The sequence below is a fragment of the Phodopus roborovskii genome, unplaced genomic scaffold (assembly GCF_943737965.1).
Source record: "Phodopus roborovskii unplaced genomic scaffold, PHOROB, whole genome shotgun sequence".
NCBI lineage: Eukaryota > Metazoa > Chordata > Mammalia > Rodentia > Cricetidae > Phodopus > Phodopus roborovskii.
Genome location: NW_026126546.1, coordinates 1,727,300 through 1,750,803, shown reverse-complemented (window position 1 = coordinate 1,750,803; position 23,504 = coordinate 1,727,300). Strand labels below are relative to the sequence as shown.

The window sequence follows — 23,504 nt, the reverse complement described above, 5'->3', positions numbered from 1 at the left end:
CTTCCTACGGGCAAAGGAAACAACCTTCTGGACAGGGGCTTGGAGACAAATGTGACTTCCAGTTTGCAAAAGCTCACTATGAGAGATCCCATTAGGAGAGTGGTGCTTCCTGCTGGCCATGCCTTCTGTGACTGGGGTCTGCTATTCAGGAACCCTGAATGGTGGGAGCTAAGTGTGAGAATCTCAGGAGAGGCCAGAAGCAGAGATGGAGAATTGTGGAAGGTCAAGAGAAAGCAGGTGTCCTCAGCAGGCCACAGCACCCTGGCATCTTCAGTCATAGGGTAACTCCATTAAGTTTGACTCATTACAGTTGTGATGGAGAAGCTGATGGATAAGGCTTCTCAAGTAGTGGGATGGTGGCAACATTAAGGCCAGGAAAGTGACAACTGGAGACAGTCTGTGTTTCGTAGTAGGTTAGTAGGAGAAAGCCACAGGCATTTTGAGTTGGGTGTTTTTTTTTAGTGTGTATGAGTGTTTTGCTTGCATTTATATGTGTATGCATGTTCACCATGAGCAATTCCCATGAATGAGCACCAGATCCCTGGAACTGGAGGATGGATGGAGACTGGGGCTTCTGAAAGAACAAGTAGTCTTAACCGCTGATGTATCTATCCAGCCTGAGCCAGGTGGCCCTTAGGATTCTGGGGTTACTGATGTGAACTAGCATGTCTCATGCTCTGAGTTCCTCCATTCTGCTAATTCTTTCATTATCAAATCATGACTGAGACCTGCTTCTTCATAGCTGCAGTATCTCTCACCCCAGGGCCGTTTCTCTACTCAACATGGGCTTCTGAACCCAGCTCACTACCCCCCCCCCCCCAGAGCACGGCTGATACAGTTCTACTGCTCGGCTCCACATTCATTAGGAGGCAGCTTTTCCTTATGGATCCAACTCAGTCCCCAGGCATCTCTAAACTAGTGAGTGCTGGCTTCACAAAGGGATTGTGTTCAGGTGTGCACTGCTAATGAACCCATGAACTTAATACTAATACTCTAGGAAGCAGGACTGTTGGAATCCATGCTCACTTCTAATTGGCTTTTAACAATAAGGAAAAAAAAATCTTGTCACTCAAGTTGTAGGGAAACATTTTATAATTTATATATAAAATTTCAGTAAGAAACAATGTAAAATGACAAGAATATCCACCTTACAGTAAGAGTCAAAGCAATAAAATAAACCCAAATTTAAAAAAAAAAAGACAAAAAAAAAAAGAACCCCCCCAAACAAACCCCAAAACAATGAAAAACCCACACACAATGAATGTAAATTTTAATTATAAAACAAGAGTATGAACAGAGCATTTAAAATGATCTCAATCATTTGGCAACTCATCATATCATTGCAAGAAACAGATCTGATCTTAAGAAAACGTTATTTTATGAAAAACTTAAGTTGGACAGTTTGTTCATTATGGGAGTTAAAACATGTTTAAAAAAGAACCTGGTGATAAGCCAGTTTCTACCCTGAAATAACTGTATAAAACAACATGACATCTTGAAGCTGAACAGACTGGTGCAATCCCATCTTCAAGCGTTTCTCTTCACTGAAACTGGACAGCATGGAGATGGTGGCAGAGGCGTGGGAACAGCACACAGGAGAGGGATGAACCCGCAGACGGTGCAGGGTGCAACTTTACGTTAATGGAGCTCATGGGAAAGCCACGGAGGCAAGCGTTATGAAAAACAAGTTACATTCTTAAAAAACAGTCACGACTGTGGACGGAAAGCAGCGCAGTCCGTTCTTCACCTAAACTACTTTACTTGGATGCATGCGTGAATTTCTGTTTCCTGCCAGGCCGTATGCAGATAGTTACAGGGCAGGCAGAGTCCTAGAACTCTTCTACTAATGACTGCATAGCATTTAAAACCCTCTTTGCATTTAAAAAAAATAATAAAATAAAATAAACAGATATATAGTAAAGTTCACAGATAAGATTTCTCTGTAAAATAAATAAAGTGTTCATTGATTAGCATCATACATTGAGTAAAATACAGCCTATTTTTTACATGTTTATATACTATACACAGATCTCCAGGGGGCAGCCTGGTGTCTGATGGGCTGGAAGGATTGCATTAGTGATGTGTCACATTGGGAAACCCCAATTTCCACTGTTAAAATATACACCTACTTTGCTGAGTTCAGATACAAAGTAAACTTATTTTCCTTTACCTGAAGTGAATGTACATTAATACCGTCTATGAACAATAGTTTATAAAGCTGTTTAAAACATAATAAGAACAAGCTTGCACCTAGGAACTTACAGCACATGCAAATCCTTTTCTTGTTTAAAAAAGAAAAGCCCATGGGGTGAGGCTTGTCCCTTATCTCTCCACTGGGTTGTTCATCAGGAACAGGTCAGGGCAGTCAGCATTATCGCTTTGCCTTTTTCAGAGGGGTTTCGTCCACTCTCTGCTGGCCTCTTGTTCGAGCTCCAGGTGGGCTGACTTCTCTCTTGCGTTTGACAGATGGGGAGAGCTGTGCCTTTGATCTGTATTGAACAAAAGCCAAGACAATAAAGAGAGGTAAAATCAGTTGCTTCAAGTAACATGGGAGTTCTCTGAAACATGACACCAGAGAACACCCACAGTATTTAACACTAGAAGTTGCTGGGAAGGTCTGGTTCTTTACCAACAACCTTGAACAGAACACAGAAGCCTGCACTCTGTCCCAGCCCTACCTAAGGTGCTGACCGTAGTCTTGTTAGCATCCTTTCCTAGACCCTTGTTCTGCTGATAAACACACAGTCTCCACTTGAAACAATGAGCAAGAACACAGCAGGACTTCAACCCAGCATCTGACAGAGTCAAAACCATGCTGCAGAGTAGTTTTAGAGAAGCCAGATGAATGTAGGAGGTTTACAGGAGGATGGTACCCGACCTCAATCACGTCACCATGCTCAGACATGTACAGCTCTTGTTGGCTCTCTGAAGCTTCTGGGACAAATGGTCTGGAGCACAGTGCACGTCTTTACACCCCAGCTCTCTACTTTCAGCACTCTGGACTGCAATGCTGTACAAATACTGCTATGCTCAAAAAATAACTCATCTCTCTCTCCATGTTTTGGCAAGTGATTTCTTTTTCCTTTTTGAGATAAAGTGTCATGCAGCCTAGGCGGACTTTGAACTCCCTATGTAGCATAGGATGACTTTGAACTTCTGATCTTCCAGCCTCTGATGGTGATATGGTTGCATGCACACACCATCATGCCCAGTTTATGCAGTGCTGGGAATTTAACCAAGGACTTCATGCCCTCCAGGCAAGCACTCCACCAAGTGAGCTACATGCCCAGTTCTTCCTTTTTTCTACTCACCCTATCTGACCAAATTTCTTCCTTTCTTCCTTCCTTCCTTCCTTCCTTTTTTTTTTTTTTTTCCCAGCACCAGTTCAAAAGCCTCCTCTGGGAAGCCTCCTATAACACAAAGCAAGTGGCTTGCTCCCTAGAAACTATACAGTGTTTTAGACTTTTACCATAGCACTTACCCATTTTAACTTAACCACTATGCTTTTTCAGACTGCAGGTTACAATCAATATTTTAAAGCAATGTGGTAACAGATGATGACAGAATATGTCACTGTCACCATACCTATAAAGTTTTATTAGTGAAGATTTTGTCTGTTACAACAGCTAGAATTTGAGCACCAGTTGTATTATGAAACATTAACTGTAGGTTGCTATCAAAACTTTGAAATTCTTATGCACATTCACTTCTGTCATTAGAAGGATATTTCTCTATGCAGCTGCTATGATTAATCATGTTATTTAGATATATTACCAATATCTGTTCAACATATGGTAAGCAAGCAGCAAAATTTTATAGGTGAATTAAAGAGTTGGAAAACTAAAGCTGCAGGATAGGAAAGCTGCAAAGACATGCTTATAGTCCTTCTGACAGCAAACGAAAACACACTGAGTTGGATAGTGTTGCAGATGATATGGTTCTTACAGGTTACCTAGGAATGAGCTGAGAACAGCTAAGGAAGATGTCTGTTAATAACTCATTCCAAGTTGTGCTATGGACAGCCACTGGCCACAGGGAGCATTAAGTTACTGTAGAATGCTGTGCAACAGGAGTCAGTGTTGTGCTATGAGCTGTTAGCAAGGAGCAGACTTCAGTCAGGCTCCTCCTCTCTTATGTGGGAGCTTGGTAGCTTGACCAAGTCCCTTCCTTATACCCAGAAGCCTCCTGGGAGTACAGACTCCATCTACCATGCAATTCCTCTGCACATTCAATTCTGTGAAACATGCATCCGGACTGTCCTGATACTGTGACACACACATAGAAAACAAGGATGACTATTTCATCTCACCAAACAAGGATGAAAGAATTTTCTTCCTTCCTAAGATTGGTGGATAAGAGTACACACATATTACAAGTAGAGTGCAGAACAATCTTTGTATTCATAGAATCATATTTTGCTTATGCATGTTACCATAAACAAAGAGCAAGACAAGTTCCTGACATCAAGGAAGAAACTTAACAGTTCAGGGGGAGAAGCAAAATTAGGCTACCTACACCACCGCCACCTGCCATTACCCACTGTTTAGTGCTGATTGCAGATGCAATAGGAAGGAGATGAGAACGGGCTGCAGCACAGAGGAGGCCCTGCAGGAGAGGGGCTTGAAGAAAGGAAGGACTTTGACTCACCGAGGCAGGTGGTGAGCACCCACTGCCATAGCACAGCAGAGGCAAAGGAGGAGGACTGTGGGAGCACAGGTGAATGAGGCTGCAGTGGAAGGTGCAAGCTGCAGGTGGCTGTCTGAGAGTGCTCTTGTTCTGTACTCGAAACTAGGAAAGGACTCCAAGCTGTGACATGCTTCACCACACTGTGCAGAATGAACTACGCATTCAGACATGCAATCACTTGAGAAGAAACATGACTGACTTCACCAGTCCTTGTACGTGAGAGTTGGCCTGAAGGCTCACAAGAGTTAAGGACAAGTTTGTATGGCTGGGCTACATGGCAAAGCCACTGATGACTTATTTTAGGCCTTCCTGTTCCTAGAAACCCATGATTCCCCCAAGACAGCTTTTTGGTGACAGATAGTCTTAAGAAAATAGGAAAAGCATTACTTGGGAGTTAAACAACTTGAAGCACAGGCAGGGACTTACCTTCCTAATGGGGGAGATTTACTAACTTTTTCGCTGGTAGGTAACTTCTCTTTTGCTAACTTTTGGCGATTTCTAGGAGAAACTGTTTCTGGGATGCCAAGTTTGGATGTTGCACGTGTAGATGGCTTGCTATGATGCTTTCTGAAACACATTATAGAGACACTGGGCAATGGTAGCACTGGATTTTCTAGGCCACGGGACCACTGGAAAAGAAGAGACTTCTCATGGGCAAGACAGCTATTACTACTCAAAGAATAAAGGGGCTGGGTCTCTTGATCATTGCTAGTAAAGACTTGTGTCAGCCAGTGCTAACTCTACCTCCAGGATACTGTCTCTGTGTTTCCTATGCAGTTTACCACAACTGAGAAGATAACTCTGAAAAGAGCAAATATATTGGCTGACAAGGATACCAGTTTATCAAAACAGAGTAAGAAATGGAAGTTACTGAAGGCATGACTCAGTGCTAAATGCTGATGCTCCAAGTAGTCATTTACACAAGAAAGAAATCAGATTAGAAAGAGATGACTTCCAGAGAAAGGAAGAAAAAAAGACTTATTTAGTATATGATGTGGCACAGGAGTCAGTGTGAAACAACTCTAATTTGGATGCATAGTGAAAATGAATATTTATAGGATACATACAGAACAACATTCTTGATTATTCGGTCCATACCTGGTGTGGCACATTTGTTTCTTAGAGAGGGTATAGACTAGAGAGCAAACAATGATAAGATCACAGGGAAGCTCAGGATAAGAAGACCTGGAAACTGCCCTCAAATACTTCAGGGAATTATTATGAGGTACCAAGAGATGAATGTGAAACAAGAGCAAAGTCATAGAGAGGCTGGCTTCTATAGCGCACAGGAAGAGAAGGCCAGGGAGGGAGAGGTTCGCCTACCCCGGAGGTCTGTATAAGAACAGGCCCATATAGAAGAGCTGCTGTGGCTTAAGGTGCCCGAGGTTAGCAGTATTAGGATCACAGAGTGCACATCCAACACCGAGGACCTAGGACACCACACAGATACCAGAGCCCTCGGACCAATCAACAAATGTTGAGAAATTTAAACCAAACAGAAAGGCATCTGTTAGAAACAGCTGACCTGAGCAAATGGGAGCTCATCGATCCCAGTTTGGCATCTGGGAAGCCAGCATAGGACAGAACCAGGCCCCCTGAATGTGGGTTTCAGTTGGGGAGGGGGGGCCTGGGCAGGCTACTGGGCCTCCGGAAGTGGAAACAGTATTTATCCCTAGTGCATGCATGGGCTTTGGGAGCCCATTCCCTATGGAGGGATACTCTCTCAATCTAGACACGCAGGGGAGAGCCTAGGTCCTGCCCCAAATGACTTCGGAGGCCTCATTCTTCTTGGGGAGTGGATAGAGGGTGGGAGGGGGGATGGAGGAGGGAAACTGGAGGACAGGAGGGACGAGAACTGGGATTGGTATATAAAATAGAATTGTTTTTAATTTAAATAAAAATTGAAAAATAAAAAGCATCTGTTAATAAATCACATGTTCAAGTACATTGACAACACAGATAACTCAAGTGATGACTAACCTATAAATTACATGTCTTATTCTTTTAAAAATGTATTTTCCTTATTCTTACACAACACTATACATGTATGTAATCCATTTTGGCTATTATTTTGAAAGGCAAGCCTGCTTGTGATTGTTGGATCCACTCTGGAAGACAGAGAGTCCAAGGAACTTTCTGTAGCTGAGCCCCACTACACAGGGTTTCTAGGACTGTGTGGAGGGAAGCAGAGGTACTAAGGAGGTAGGGAGCTGCACGCTGGCATGCTCACTCTCTCTGCAGGACTCCTGGCTCAGTGGCTCAATCATCTCAGCTGTCCCTCCTCTCCAACTCCTCTCCTCCAAAGCCCAAACTTTGGGTGAGCTTCTTGATTTTGTCTTTTGTCTTTAAATAATCTCACTCTTCTGAGAAATCAAACGATGTCACCGAAGGCTAGTAATGTCTGAGTTTGGATGCTGTAGAAATGTGTTGAATTTAAACTTTTCGTAAACACGATACAATATTATTATTTTATTATGGGGAGAGGTATTAATGGTAATACTTTCAAAGTAAATATTTTGGACCCCTTTGATTAACTTTGCGGAATGAAAATTACAGAGGATTATGTCAAGATAAACAGTGTGTGAATGGCACCGACCACGGGAAGTACTCCTGCTCTGGAAAACGTTGGTGGGCGCTAGGGAGACCTGTGCAGTGCAGCCACACACCATCTCTCAAAGTACACACAAGAAGGGACCTGCTGGTGTTAACAGGTGCAGTGACATGGGGGGAGTGAGGGAGGAGTCTCGTGGGCAAATACTACAACAAGTTTCCTTCCTTTAGGACTTTGCCAAGCCTAAACTATTTCAAAGGGAACTTACTGCTTTCTTCAAGCTCATGTGACCACAGGCCCAGTCCCCGCCTCCCGCTCCCCCACCCTCAAAGTTTTGTGCCTCTACTAGGGTTTTTGAGAACATACTTTAGGGGACATATACATGCAGGCAGTTCATCAGGATCAGCACAGGTGGTGGCTGTGTGTGAGCCTCTGGGCTCTCCCATGGTCCTGAGCACACAGTGTCTGAGAAAAGAGATGCTTAAACATGTCTGGAGAGAGCTGATAGGTTTCATCAAATGAGCACTTAAACCAGGCAAAGACTTTGAAGTAATCTCCCAGGAACTGAGACAGAAAACGTATTCAGAGAGGACACAGTCAAGGAGAGAACATGGGAAGGAAATGGCTTCAAGAGAGTCCCCTGACACCCAGAGCTGCTTCCAGACGGAGCAGCTGCTCCAGGCCTCTGGAGCCTCTTGGTTGTTCCCGTTACCTCTGTGCCTCCGATCTGGTGGTGGATCTCGTGGTGGCTCCCAAGGGCTCATCCTCCTCCTCCTCTTCCTCTTCCTCATCAGACTCCTGATCTTTTTTGTCCTCAGACGTTTCAGAAACTGATTTCTGGCGCTTTCTTTCTGGCTCTGAGGACTCTGTCGAGACAGAAGGATAACACCTGGACTATACAATTCCCAAAGACACTTCCAAAGGACAGTCAGGGAGGAGAACTTAGGACGTTAGCAACTTGGAAGCAGAAGAAGCGCTTTTCCACTTCCTTTTGGTTTCAGTACTTGCAATTCACAACTGTTTACCCTAATCTCAAACACATCTGGGATAGTTTACTTATGCAGTTCACAGCCAGCATTTGCAAAAAATTCACACGAGCTCACAAAAGCATCTGGGATGTGCCATTTCTGGCAGGGATTAGAGCAATTTCACACACATTTATGCAACATTAATTCTAGTTACACCCGGCTACATTTTTCTTCATCCAAAAAAAGATTCTTTAGAAAAGTGTAATTTTTGAAATAATAAGGCTGTAATTAAGAATGTACAGATGTTTCTTCTGCTTTTCATTCCCCCCCTATTTGTTTTGTTCCATTTTTTAAAATAAATAAGCTTATTTATTTATTTTATATCCCAAAGTTTCCCGTCCCTCCTCTCCTCTCCCTCCTCTCCTCCTCTCCCTCCTCTCCCCCTCCCTCCTCTCAGCTCCTTCCGCCTCTGTCCCCACCTCGCATCCCACTCCTCCTCCACTCTGTTCAGGAAAGCACAGGCCTCCCACAGCTGTCAACCAAACATGGCATACCAAGTGGCAGTAAGACTAAGCACTCCCCAGGCTGGCTTGTTTTGTTTTTGCTTTAAAGTGACCTGTTTTCTAAAGAGAGACAGACGGACAGACAGACAGACTGACTCATACCGGCATCATCTGATGACGTCAACGAGCGCTTGGCCTTTCTCCCTCTCAGACGCATACTTGCTATTTTGTCTTCACTATCATCCTAGGAGCAACAGAATTCAAGATAAAAGGCCGGGTAGCTGAGCACCGATTACGTTCATTTCTAGAAGATACAGCTTAATAAGAAAACTAGCACTTACATTGCTTTCACTTTTTTCTTGTGGGTCAGCCGTTTCTTTATTGGACTCATCTTAAAAAAAAAAAACAAAAAACAAACAGAAATTAAACTTCCATAGTAGGTCTGGCCTGTTTTATCTGTCATTACTCCAGTGCTAAAACAGTGCTATATACTTAGTTAGTTTGGATTTTTTTTTTTTTTCCCCACCCAGATTTGGGACTATCAGCAAATACTATAATGAAAGATCTTAGGAAGGTGATGCACATGTAAACATAAACCTTGGGGTTTGGGGACACAGCTAACTCAGTCAGTGAAAGGCCTGACTTGAGAGCATGAGAATCCAATTTCAGACCCTTGAATCAACATGCTGCTGAGGTGGGAATCACGGCCAGCAGTCTATCCCAGCTGATGATTTCCAAGCTGATGAGAGCCTGTCTCAAAGGAGGCAGATGACATTCCTGACAATGACCCCCGAGGCTTTCCTGTGACCTCCACATGCAGGTGCAGACATACATGCACACACGCTTATCACCTGTCCTACTCTCACATATACATATTACAAAAACAGACATAAAATACACCTGTATTTCATGTATACCTCATTCACATGGCCAGGAGGTAATATAATGCAATATTTTTAGTGCATCTGTATTCTGAGAGCAATCCACAGGGCAGCTATGGAAATTTCCACTTTATCATGTCAACACTGGAAAAGTTTGGATTCTGAAGCTTTTCAGATTTTTGAACAGAGATGCTTCTTTTAAATCTCTGCACTGCTCTATAAATACTTCAACCTCAGTTTACAGTTTGGAAAAAGCAGCTTGAATAACTTCATTTCTACAATTTGTTTGGTCACATGATGACTGAACAGAGTGGTATTTGGACTCTTTTCACTCCAGATACACTATCAGTGAAACAAGCAACAAACAAATACATTATAAGTCTGTTGATAGACTTACATTTTATTTTTGTAACATCTATAAATGTTACAATTTTCTGAGAACATGTTGTGGTAAGGAAAATAAAGACAACATAATATATTATTTAAATATAAAATTATGGGCAAGTACTCAAAAAACTCAAGAGTATTTTTTTGGGGGGTGGGGGGATCTAATTTTGTACCCTAGACCACACACTGGGCTTCAAAGGTTATCAGAGATGAAGAGGGCAGTATTTTCTCTTTTCTGAAGGATCACTACAGTAATGAACATGGAAAAGTTAATCCAACAAATTCAAAGCTGTCTGTCCTAAGCTGGTCATCATTACCCAGACTCAAAAAATAACCAAAAGCAAAACCACCACATAATTACATAGATTACAATCTTTACAGTGAGTTCAAAAAAGCAGGCTAAAGATCAGGCAGAAACAGATTCTTCCTTGATGAGCAAAATAAAAACATCAAAAGCCCCCAGCCAAAGAACCCCAAACAACAAAACAACCTTAACTTCCTAAGAGACAAGAAAAAATATGAAGCTCAAAAGCTTCTAGATAGTTACATGTGTAAACACTGTATACAAGTTTGTATACTTCTCTATCTTGCTGACCAGAACATATGCTTTCCCAAGTTATATAAACAGCTGTCATATTCATCCTTTTCTCATATTTTCAATCTTTTAAGTCTGCTAATAGTTTTTTCTTTCATTTAAATAGCCTTAAGCTAGGAGGTTAAAATGTACAAACCATTAAAAGTCTGGAAAAGGCAGACTAAATGATAAGGCAACCATTATCAGAGTTCCCCCCCCCCCCCCTTTGGAATGAGGACAAAATACTTGAAATGACTTCATCTTTTTAAGACTCAGGGTAGGGTAAGAGGGTTCTTTCACAGAGCAAGGTCTTGGGATGAGCCTCTGCTTCCATTTCACCTAACACAAACGCAACAGTCCACAGACTGGACACTGCAGGGACTTATCTCCAGCCTCCACTATTCTGCTTTCTACTGCCTTGTTCTTTTGTGATGACAGTATCCTGCACCGAAACTCAGACTAAAGAAAAAAAAAAAAAAAAAAAAAAAAAACAGTAAATATATGCAACTTTCTTTTTTAACCAAAAGCCAATTAATTCATTTCATGGAGAAACAAAAAATTCTAAGATCTCCCCTAACATCCAGGCTAGGTTCCCTGCTCAATTAGGAAAAACCTTTTATTTAGAAAACCACTCTGGACAGTTAAGTGTATTAACTGAAAACACAGCAACTCCTGAGATCATAGGCAGAGGAATTCTTCGTACATACCCGCTTGGATGGCTTTCAGTTTGCTGCTAGGTGAAGACTGTTCTACCTAAGTTTAAATGAGCAGAAATTAAAATGAACAGTTTGTCATTATCATACATTAAGGCAACCAGGAATTTTAGGATCTTTACTTAATACATAATTAGAACAATGGGGACCTATTTTCTGTGGTTGGTTAAGCACAGCCAGCAGGTGTGGGTGCCTGTCCATGCTTCTGAACCGTCTCTGACGAGTATCTTCCCATAACTGTGCTGCAATTTTGGAGACTGAATGCCAGGGCAGTGAAACTTCAAAGCTGTCAGTTTTCGCTGAGGCCAACAAGCCCTTTCACATGTGGTTCTCTGACTTTGCAGTGTTACAGTACTGGGGGGAAGTACTTTAGGTACTATGGCACAGTGCTTCTTCACAGACAAGAAAGCAGGCTCGAAGGGTTACAGGACTGGCTACAGGCCATAGGTCTGGGAGGAAGTGACAAAGCTCAGGTTTAAATCCAAGTGAAGTTTTCTAGGCCACTGCTCACTGCCAGTGAAGTATGTGGAATGAAACCCTCATATGATGATTTCACTGGGTAGGTTCTTCAGAGTCAAAGTAGCAGTACTGGGAGATGGATCATTTAATAAAAGCCTGCTCCATCGCTTGGGATCCTAGCACCTGTGTAAAAAGCTAGGTACAGTGTGAATACTTGAAACCCAGAGTTGGTGGGAGAGGCAAGTGGATGTAGAGTTCACTGGTCAGCTAACCCATCTGAATCATGAGCTACATACAGGTTAACGGAGAGACCCTGCCTCAAAAAATAAAGTGGAGAGTTATAAGGAAGGCACATGATATCAACCTCTGGCCTTCATGTGCATATGCACACAGATGAACACCCACACCCACACAAATGGCACTGATGATTCCCCTGCTCTGGAAGCAGTGTATGACTGAGTATAAAAACAACTCAAAAGAAAATCACAAGGCAGCAAAGGTCATCAGAAGCTTCACTTTGCAAGTCACTACTCAAAAATCACACAACTCAGAGAACTTCTGCATTGTAACCAAGGCTCTCTAATTTTACATAACTCAACATCTAGGTATGGATGGAACAGGCTTAGTAAGTTATTAAAACTCTGTCCATAGGAAGATACTACTAATCAAGGCAGTTTCAAATGGCTAGCTCATATTTTAAGAAAGTCTTCTGAAGTACTTAAATAAAACAGAGTAGTTTGCAACATTAGATGCTGCTCAGAGGCCAAGAGCACATATCTGAATGGTTCTTTTCTCGTCACTTGCAATTACTTACAGTGCTAATGTCAGTCTCTGTTTTGAAGTCTTCTTCTAAAAAACAATAATAAAAAATTACTTATATAGTCAATTCAGAAAGTTCTTGAGTATGACTTGAAAATGAGCCAAACACCTACTTGTTTTCAAGGCAGTTTCTGTAGGGTATTTGCGAGGTCTTCCTCTTTTCCTTTTAATAATGATTGGCTGATCGTCCTGAGAAGGTAATGAAAGAAAATACCCAACAATACTGAATAATGTACCTCCGACAGTTCAGTTCCCTTACTAATAGGAATGAATCCAGCTTAGGCATGATGATGGAAATCTTGCATTGATTCTCACTGCGGTCCCCTTGCTTAGTGATATTCACAGTCCCAAGAGTCTGGAGTTCCATGGGGGTAAAATGGCTTACTGAATCTTGTCTCAGAGAAGAACTACATCTGCCCATTCAAATTGGGATTTGATTTGAGCTACTTGTGGCCAAATGTTATCTCCTACAAAAACTAAATAAATTTAGTGAATTTCTCCCAGGAAACCGTTAAAACCTTGCATTTAGAGGGCTGGGCTGTTTGGGCCACTGTCATTCTCTGCCCCAGAAGCCCCCTGTGGATGACTGGGCTGGAAGCAGGCATGGCTGGTGAAAATGCAGCCTCCTGCAAACCCTTGACTTTGCCCCCCCAAGCTGGGTCTCCCCGGGCCCTCCTGCTGCGGCTTCCACATCCTCACTTTCTCTTGCAGTGCTACAGCTGCTAGGCCAGGTACCTGACCGACGGTGCCCCTGCTGAGCAGAGCGCTGGACTGACCCTATGCGATGATGACATAGGTAGGTTTCAGATAAATACTTGACAAAATTAATCAGAATGACATTAATAAAGCATACTGTTTAGAACAGTGTCCCACTGCACTAAAATTGGCTAAAAAGTACTTAGGGAAAACTCTTGTAGAGGCACAGAAGATACAAGTGGAAGTTATTTTGAGAGAATCAATGGGAAAACCAATTCTCACCTCCTGTGACTTGACACTGTCATCTTCATTCAGCTCAGTCCTTTCGCCTGTACCCTCACTGCTGCTGAAGTCATCTGGGGAAAAGACAGAGCTCAATGAATGCTGGTGACCAGATAAGCTGCCATCATGCACCAGAGGATGTGCAGTCCCAGGCATGCAACATGCACACTTCATTTGCATGCCTTTTTTATTAAAACCAATGAGCCTGATTATAGTTAACTAAGAAATAGCGTATTTTGAGAGGAGAATCCAGCTTAAAAATAATCTCCAACTTTACCCACTTAAAGCAGAATGTACTGTGCTATATGGGGAGCAAATGGGCAAAAGGACATTCCAGCAGGTGAAGCTTAGTGTTGACTCAGCCCCCAACACCCACATGCAGGGCTGTCCTTCACCTCTGTCGTCCAGGGCAATGCTGTCTGTCCTTGACCTTGTTTTACAGTACTCCTCCAGATCTCCAAAGTTTTCTTCCTGTGGAGAAGTTGAACAAGACCAGAGGCTTAATTTTCAAATTTAACTTTGCGTCCATTCATACTCCCCTGAGTTTCTCTCAGTAACAATTACCTAGTTGTTATTTAGAATAGTTTGATAAATGTTTTTTAATTTTTCTTTTTGATGTTTTTAAAAACAACCATTATTGCAGTTAGTGGAATTGTTAAACAGAGATAAAAAAAAAAAAATTGAAGGCAGAAAAGCAAGTTTAGATATAAAACACCAAGGTCACCGTTATTTTATTTTCTTCCTCCAAAATGTTTCTTTTTAAGAGAAACTTCAAAAGAAGAATTATTCTAAATTACATTTCTTTATGGAGCAGTAGAGGAGAGAGGTATAGGGAAGGAATAAGAGGGAATACACCAAAAAGAACATCTGGGGATCCAGAGGAGCTAATTTAGAGTAGTAATTCCTAACAGTTAAATTATTAACCATTAGTTAATAATTTTGAGTATGAAACATCAAGTAAACCCTGCCAGCTACAATAATGACAAGTCGTGGCAAGACATGGCCATGACTTTAACAGTGGCATGAACATCATGGAAGCAATCAACCAAGTTCTGATTAAAATTCCACTCTACAGGATGAAACTCATAACTATTGCTGGGCCAAGAACCTGTCACTGCAGAACCCATTATGTCAGCTGAATGGACACAGTATTAAAGTGACTTTCAGTGACTTATTGTTACACCCATAGATGCATCTCTTAACACACGCCAGAGAAGCTTCTATTTGTAGTAGACGGAGATTAGCCCAGAGATCCACAACTGGTCAAGATGCAGAAAATAAAAGACTGCTGACTGCTCAGGGTTAAATGGGACGTCTACATCACATCCCCTCCTCCCAAGGCCAGGGGTCTTCACCAAAGAAGGGGCAGAAAGACTAAGCCAGAGGTGGTGGATGACTACAGGAAACAGTGTCCATTGGACACAGCAGGTAAGCGTCACATATAAACTCACAGTGACTGTGACAGTACGTACAAGCCCTGTGGTGCAAATTCAGGCCAGACCGAATCTCACCATAGAGAAGGTAGATGGATCTGAAGTCTCAACGCTAGCGGAGGAGTTAGTGGTAACTGAAAGTTACTGGGAGAGGGAGAGTCAGTTTCCTTTAAAGTGTTTCGCCTGGTAAGTTTATCACACTCCAGTGGAAGGGCACACATCCAAGAATATACGGGTAGTACAAACTTAACTTGACGGGTGAAGAAAATAGTTGTGTCTGGTGAGTATGAAAGGGAGAGGAACAAAAAAATATATTTCTAACATGTGTTTTGAAAATGTCTTCTGTCTGATTAGTCAATGATTCTGGTGTTATACTGCACAGTAGCATGACTACAGATAGTGGCAATATATTATAGTAAAAATTGGAAGACAGAATGTTGTGTTTTCTACCACAATGAAGCAATAATATTTAAAGAAACAAATAAGCTTATTTTTATTTGAACACTGCATTTATATATGTACCATGATATATACATATGAATATTATATATATTATATCCTACCATATATATGATGCATATATTATATATATTATTTATATATACACACACATAGTTTTTGTCAACTAAAACCTAAATTAAAGTTAAAAAAGCAAAAAAATTTCATAAAATGTTTATAACACTAACATACTTAATAAAACAGATGAAGTAGGAGACCAAGATACAAAAATTTGTTTCAATTTTATTGCTTTAATTATCTTTTTATATACTACAAGTAATTTCCATTATTTTAAATTTTACTTAAATTACTTTTTAATGGCCATTATAATCCTTATCTATTTCCTTTCTTTTCCTTTGTGATAATAACGGGCCTAGGATTGCCTTCAGTGTCCCCTCGCCAGTGCCCCTGGGTGTTTTATCTTAGTGATTTACTTTTAGCATGTGCTTGAGTGCATGCCATGGCACATGTATGGAGGTCAGAGGACTTATCAGGAATCACTTCTTCCCTTCCACTGTGTGGGTCCCAGGATTTGAACTCAGGCTGTCAGACTGGCCAGCAGTGCCTTTATCTACTAAACCATCTTTTTGGCCCACTTTTCAGGGACTTAAGGAGGTATAAATATAAAGCAAAAATATCAACATCACATCACTTTTTGGCCTACTTTGAGGCAGATTCTCTCTGTAATGAGGTTGCCGAGGAGCTTATGTTATCTTCTAGTATTAGTGGTGTGAGCTCAGGCATTTCTCATTAGTCTGTGACTGCGTAATGAATGCTTTCTCTGTAGGAGCCCCTAGCATCCAGTGCAGAAGGTAACTCCAGTTAACACAAAGCTAACAGATTCTGTAAGCTCACTGAACTGATTTTCTGTAAACTCTGATCACATGAAGCTGAAACCCAGGGGTCATTCTCAAGTCCTCTCATCTGCGGGACTCCCAGCTTTACCTAGGCTATCTTGAAAGCACTACACAACCAGGACCATGTAATTCTGCAGATACCAGGACTAGTTTCTATATTATTTATAGAGAACTTTAGAACGATTTTAAGAGTCTCATGCTCTACTGACTAAACTTGCCGGGCTTTTAGAATAATTTTAAATAAAACGTAGAATTTAAAAGTAGTTTTGCCATTTAATTAATATTCTAGAGCAGTAATTCTCAACCTTCCTAATGCTGTGACCCTTATGTGTTCCTTATGTGGTGACCTCAACCACAAAATTATTTTCATTGCTACTTCATAACTGTAATTTTGCTACTGTTATGAATCATAATGCTACTATCTGTGTCTCTGATGGTCTTAGGCGACCCCTGTGAAAGGGCTGTTTGACACCCCACAAGGTTGGGAACTGCTGTTCTAGTGGCTTTTCACTCTTCCAGCTTGGGAGGGCACAGGCTTAGAATATAGGTCAGCCCACCAGAGAAAGCCTAACAGCTGTCTCTAAAGCAAGCTATATAATCTGCCCTCATTAATATATGGGTTCATGTACATAGTGACTTCCAACCTAGAGCCTTTTCATGTGATGGAGGGTGGAAGTATAGAGGTGCGCCTGTGTTAGCATTTGCTCAAGTTCACATGTGGATGAAGACGCTGTCCAGTCTTCATGTCTAGGACAGACTATATTTCTGGTTAAGGGAACAATTCTTACAGAACAAGCACTGGGTCCCTCAAGAAGTCTGCCAGCTCCCAATGACATGCATGAACTCCTTTTCATTCTGTTTTTCATTTTCCCAATGCCTGGAGTTTTTCCAAATTCAATTTTCAACTTCTTTTAGTCTTGCCATACCAATCTGACAATGACTTCACTGCTTCTAAAAGGGATAACATCTTTACTTCACAAGCTGTGATAGGAACGCTAAAATGGCTTCCAACCTAGTAGACTGGTCTACAGGTTGGCATGACTGTAAAATGGGACATTAAATTGCTTCTGAATACAGCATCTGTGCAGGAAAATACTATTTCATAATTTTGAAAGTATTACCTATGGATGCTTTTTCATACTGAAGGACTAAAGATGGAGCCCTATGTATTCTAAGCAAATGCTTTACCTCTGAACTATCAGATTTTACTTAAATTCATTACTTTTAAGTTACTTTTTAAATTACATGAAGTTGAGGGGAAATAAAAATCTCCTTCAAACCACTGAACAGTATTACTATCTTATGATTCTAGTTGCGGATAGGGCAATGAGTAATGAGTGAAAAACCTATTCCTCTCCTAGGTACAAACTCACTGAAATTCTTGGTACTACACTACTTTTCCTTCTTTGGCTGTTAAAAGTCCTTTCTTTTTATTTAGTTCACCAGTTGTTGGGGACACAAGGACTGCTTTAGTGAGCTGGAAGCCGGCTATTGTATTTACACAAAACTAGAGCTAGGTGGAGAAAAATAAGGTGCGTTAAGAGAGACAGGAAGATATTACTCAAGGGGTTCCCAGCAGGAAGTGTGCAAATCTGGGACAAGCAGGAAGGGGAACAGGGGGAAGGCCAGGCCCCACCGGCTGCTTCTCTGAATCCTCAGACAAATATAAGAGCCATGGGAAAAGCCAGGTCTGGGGCTGCTGGATGCGGGGCAGATAGTGTTGAGAAGCAGCATATCAGCCTTTCTAAGTAACACTTGTCACAGGTGCAAGTACATTCACGATAAAAGACTTCAGAGACGGAAGAAAGCATTGCAAACCCCGAGAAACAAGCAAGACCACTGAGTACAAATGTAAGCAAGCATTACCTCTACCGGTCATGCACTAAAATCCTGCAGTCTATAAGTACTACATTTACATGTCTTTTATAACAAGCTGATTATTGTTACATACATGAGTTAAAGATAATAAAATAAAAATTGTAAGTATTCACAGTGATACAAATAGGTTACTCCCCTCCCCCCCAACTTAAAACTAATCAGTAGAAAAAAATACCTTTGTGTCATGCGGCTCAGTTTCAGAATACTGTCTCTGTGCTGTTTCTATTCTGGAAATCAGGACATCTGGGCTATCATCTGTAAATCAGTTTGGACAGAATCACAAAAGAACAAAAACTAACTGAAAATGAAATACAGTTCTATTTTAGGGCAGTTGAAGATTTCTTTTTTGGTCTGTTATTCTAAATATATTTAAAATGTCTGGAATTTAAACACTCAACATTGGTCTTCGGCTTGCTGAAGAAAGAGAGCATAAAACCATTCCCTACGAAGAGACACCTTGCTCAGCCTAGACACAGGAAAGAGGGCCTTGGTCCTGCCTCAGTGTGATGGGACTCCCCATCGGAGGCCTCCCCCTCTCTGAGGAGTAGATGTGGAGTGTGGGAGCGGAGGAGGAAGAGGGGAGTAGAAAGGAGGGGAGGCAGGGGGAACTGGGATTGGTATGTAAAATTAAAAAGATTGTTTTTTTGAACCTTTAAACCTATCACTGGAGAGCATTTTGGATGGTCTTCTTCTTGCCTGTGTTCTTCTCTAATAAAGACAGGTACCCCCCCCAATAAAAAAATCTTCAGATGTTATCAGGGCATGATTGTTTACTCTAAAACTCAGGAATGGAGGCAGGAAGGAGTACTGTCAGTTCACGGCCAATGTAGGCTACATCTCAAGACTCTAAAATAAAAAACAAAACAATCACCCATCCACCCACCCAAAAGCTCCCATGACTCCCTGAGGTGGGAAGGGCTGGGCACACGGGGTCCCAGAGACACTGGAACATCACCTCTCTGAGTAAGTTCTATCCGAGAAGCAAAGCCTTGATCTGGGACCTGGGCTGTGGGAGCAGGCTGCTTGGGGAAGTAAGGGAAACCTCTCAGAGCTTTAGCCTATATTCACTAGATGCTATGAGGATACACTGAAGCTGTACATAAAGAACAATGTATACAATCTGAAGGTAAAATATGAACAATTTCTTCACATGCTTTTACTTAAAAAGGAGAAAAAAATGTATCTTTTTCATATGTTCACTGACTACAATATTTAATGAATTTCTACTTTGTGCCTGGTGCTGTCTGGCATGGCAGTCACTAGCAACATGTGTTTTAATCTTACTCAGTAGCTCAGCAAGGCCTGGACCAGTGTCTTGATGTTCAGTCTCTTGAGAAGCTGAGAGCTCAGGTCCATGGCTAGCAGTAAGACAGAGCTTCATGGTGCTGCTCTATTATGTATTTAGATTCATTCCTACGGTCCATAATAACTAATACACTGATGGAAATAGCAATGAAAAAGTTCAGTCTTTCACCCACACCGACCTTATCTAAATGCCCAACACCCTCTAGTACTCACTAGATATTATACTGATAACTATGGGACATCCACTACTCTAGAAAGGTCTATCATATAGATGTGTTACAGGACACAATACCAACAGGATGACACAGAGGAATTATTACATGTGCCTTGGCTAACATGCCCAGTATCTGCTCATAACAAAATCACAGCACTCAGTGGCAGCTGGCTCAGTCATAGGCCCCCCGTTATAGAGATCTGTGAGATGTTCGTAAGTTGGGTTTTCTGTAGGAAATAGCCTAATTTCTGGATTTATGTCTGAAAAGATCCTATTGGTGACTCAAATTAGTCTCAAAAGTTATAAAGTAAATAATTACTATCTTCATGAATTGTATTTATCCCACATCATTAAATATGAGTCTTTTTGGACATCTAACATAGAAACACATATGAATACCTAGTTCATCTTCTGAGGAGGGATAATGCTGTCTTCTGTCTCTTTTAGACATGTGCCTTTCTTCCTCTTCAACCTGGAATTAACAATAACCATGTTATAGGCAGCAGGATCCGGATCTGATCAGTAAGTAGGGAAGCATAGTAATAGCATAGTAATAACTTCTATGATTTACAGTAAGTAGGTACATTAACTAAAAAAAAAAAAAAAATATCAGAAACTCTGGACTTTGGCACCTGCTGGGTGGTGGTGGCACGTGCCTTTCATCTCAGCACTGAGGAGTGATGGGAGATGTCATTCTGTAAATATGTTTCTCATACTGGTTAATGAATAAAGCACTGTTGGCCAATAGGAAAGGAACATAGGAGGGACTAGGAGACAAGGTGGAAAGAGGAAGTAGGAAGGAGGAGTCAAGATGGAGAGTCTGGAGAGAGCAGAACTGCCAGCCGCCTCTCCCTGGTAAGACAAGACCACATGGAAATACATAGAAATGGGTTAATAGCCGATAAAAAACTAGTACCTGGCCAACAGTATTATATCAAATACAGAGTCTCTGTGTGTTAATTGGGGCCTACTCCTTACAGGTTTGGAAGAGGCAGGCAGACATCTATGAGTTTGAAGCCTGGTCTACAAAGTGAACTCCACGACAGCCAAGGCTACACAGAGAAACCTGTCTCAAAAAACCAAAACAACATACACAAAAAAACAAAACAGGGGAGAAATAGAAGAGAGAAGAGAGAGAGAGAAAACATAAAAGAAGGAACCATTATAGGATTGAAGAGAAAACTGAACCTAAAGAAATGTTCAGAGACTTACATGACTGACCCCAACTAACAATTTGAGCAACAGTGGAAAGGCTACCATAAATGCCCTTCCCTGATAATGAGATTGATGACTAACTTATCCACCATCATAGAGCCTTCATCTAGTAGCTGATGGAAACAGAAACAGACACCCACAGCTAAACACTGAGATGAACTAGAATCTAGATGCAGAGAGGGAGGACAAGACCAGGCTGCAGAAAGACATAGAGACAGCTGACCTGAACAAGGAGAAGCTCATGGGTCCCCAGACCGATAGCTGGGAATCCAGTGTGGGACTGACTCAGACCCTCTGAACATGGGTCTCAGCTACAAGGCCTCAGACAGTGGAACCAGGATATAATATCCCTGGTGCACAAAAGGACCTTGTGGACACATCCTCCATGGAGGGACACTGCCTTAACCTAGAGACAGGAGAGACGTCCTGTCCCTACTCTAAATGACTTGACAGATTTAGATGACTCCTCTAGGAGGGCAACACCCTCATGTGGAGTGGGGTGGGGGGGATGGGAAGGGAGGGTGGTCAGTGTGCATGTGAGGATGGGAGAGAGGGAAAGAGGGAGGGAGAGGGAACTGGGATCGATATGTAAAATAAAAATAAAAAAATATTTAAAAAAAAAACAAAGAACAAAGAACAAAAAGAAAAAAGAAAGGAAGGAAGAAAGAAGGAAGGAAAGAAGGAAAGAAAGAAAGAGAAATTTTGGCACCTTCACTTAGACTGAGCTAATCATGGTCAATGAAAGGTAGTGCAAAACAATACATTTTGAACACAAAAACACAGACACAGTACCTAAGCATTACAACATTGAAAGCAGGTACAAACAAATGATATATGACACATATTACTTTAACATCTATTTAATTTGTATAAAGAAATAATATTTGGGCAGCACAAATTGGTTTTGAAGAACTTTTTAAAAAAGACACAGAGCAGGGAGGTGATGGCGCTTGCCTTTAATCCCAGCACTCAGGAGGCAGAGACAGGTGGCTCTGAGTTTCAGACCATCCTGGTCTACAGAGTTCCAGGAGAGGCTCTAAAGCTACACAGAGCAAACCTGTCAAAAACAAAAACAACTCCCCCAAAACAAACAACCACATACAGAGTTGGATGGTAGGAAAATACAGGTAAGTAGTGAAGAATTGGGGAAGGGCAAATATGATAAAAACATACATGAAGCTTTCAAAGAAAACAAAGAGAACCTTTCTAACACCTTTCTTCTCATAGAGGTGAAAACCCTTTATAAAACAAGAACACTTAAGCAAAGTATGCAACATACCTCTTCAGGATCTGCCTCAACGCTGCAACTGCTTAGGGCTTCCGTGTGGTCCTTTTTAGCACTGAGTATTTCTGAATAGTAAATATAACAAAAGAATCTTAAATCTTTGAAATAAAACATTTGGGTGTTTGTGCATGAGGTTAGGAAACACTGTCTAATCATCCCTTTTCAGAGCAATTACGTATAGTATATGTATAGTGGATGACAGTTTAGTTAGTTCTTGATGTAGTCTTCCAAGAATGCTGTTAGGAAGTTCCATTGTTTGTCAATGTTAAATGTGAACAAACAGGGCTCAAGCAAGAAAGGACTATGCTAGTGCCACAAAACTGAACTTTGCACAGCAGACTTTCTTCCTTTAGCTAACAGTGTTATGAGTATGCAAAGAATCTCCATGAAGTACTGCACAGCAGCCATCAGATTAGCAAGCAGCATAGCCTAACCAGGCTAGGCATAACACAAGTGTGAAGTGACAACTATGCCACCCAAGGAAAAGCTAGCATTTCTGTATACTGAAGAGGCATTGTAACCAAGCAAATCTAGAGACACAGGACACTGCTCATGCATGAAGGACAGGGACATGCAAAGTAGTATTCTTTGATTAGGAAAAACTGCCAAAAAAAAAAAAAAAAAAAAAAAAAAAAACCGGAATGTTCACCAATAACAGAAGCAAAAATAACCACAGCATATTCATACAATGGAATACTAACTAGCATTATAGTAAAGTAACTGGAATTATATAAAATAAAGAGGACAGAACCCCAGAACATACTGCAAAGTAGGCAAATAGGGGGAAAGTCGAAATGTTAGTTACCATTCACCTAAACCTGGCAATATATGCCATGTATCTTTATGAAACTAAAACCATACCTAGTAAATGAAGAACAGTGGTTCCTTTGGGTGGGATAAAAGAGAAAGAGATTGTGACTAGGACACCCTACTATGGGGACTCACTACATTTGTAATGTTTTAATAGATGAGTGAGACAAATAAGCTAAATTTTAAGGTATAATAAATGAGGTGGTGGGCGTATGAGTGACTATCAATCAATGTCATTGTTTTATTGTTGTCTAAAACACAATTCAACGTGTATGCCATATAAATCTTCCTCATGCTGGTTGAGAATGGAATTCTCTCTTCGGAGTTAGTGGCCGTCAAAGTATATGTGTAACAAGGGCTGACACATAAATGCAGCTTCCTGACCTGGTGTCACATGGACTGTGAGAAGTTAACAAATGCTTGGCTAGCAGCATGGCACAGCATTTCTTGTTTCTACCATAGAAACCACAGGAGATGACGTATTTTAACA

The 23,504-nt window shown here is 41.3% G+C and overlaps 1 protein-coding gene across 6 annotated transcripts in view; it reads right to left on the bottom strand.

The window, feature by feature from the left end:
- Window positions 1-1,253: 1,253 nt before the first annotated feature.
- The window catches only part of Bod1l1 (biorientation of chromosomes in cell division 1 like 1), a 53,527-nt gene continuing 31,276 nt past the window's right edge, over window positions 1,254-23,504 (bottom strand). For 2 of the 6 annotated variants that reach the window (XM_051200329.1, XM_051200332.1), the window contains exons 15-27: window positions 22,199-22,269; window positions 20,104-20,176; window positions 18,361-18,440; window positions 13,915-13,990; window positions 13,520-13,593; window positions 12,655-12,730; window positions 12,537-12,571; window positions 11,258-11,303; window positions 9,050-9,099; window positions 8,865-8,952; window positions 7,950-8,103; window positions 5,113-5,253; window positions 1,254-2,489 (exon numbers count right to left, since the gene is read on the bottom strand). In XM_051200329.1, coding sequence (XP_051056286.1) covers window positions 2,372-2,489; window positions 5,113-5,253; window positions 7,950-8,103; window positions 8,865-8,952; window positions 9,050-9,099; window positions 11,258-11,303; window positions 12,537-12,571; window positions 12,655-12,730; window positions 13,520-13,593; window positions 13,915-13,990; window positions 18,361-18,440; window positions 20,104-20,176; window positions 22,199-22,269 — 1,082 coding nt within the window. In that variant the 3' untranslated portion in view covers window positions 1,254-2,371. The remainder of the gene's footprint in view (window positions 2,490-5,112; window positions 5,254-7,949; window positions 8,104-8,864; window positions 8,953-9,049; window positions 9,100-11,257; window positions 11,304-12,536; window positions 12,572-12,654; window positions 12,731-13,519; window positions 13,594-13,914; window positions 13,991-18,360; window positions 18,441-20,103; window positions 20,177-22,198; window positions 22,270-23,504) is intronic. The other 4 variants (XM_051200330.1, XM_051200331.1, XM_051200333.1 and 1 more) reach the window with 4 other exon arrangements.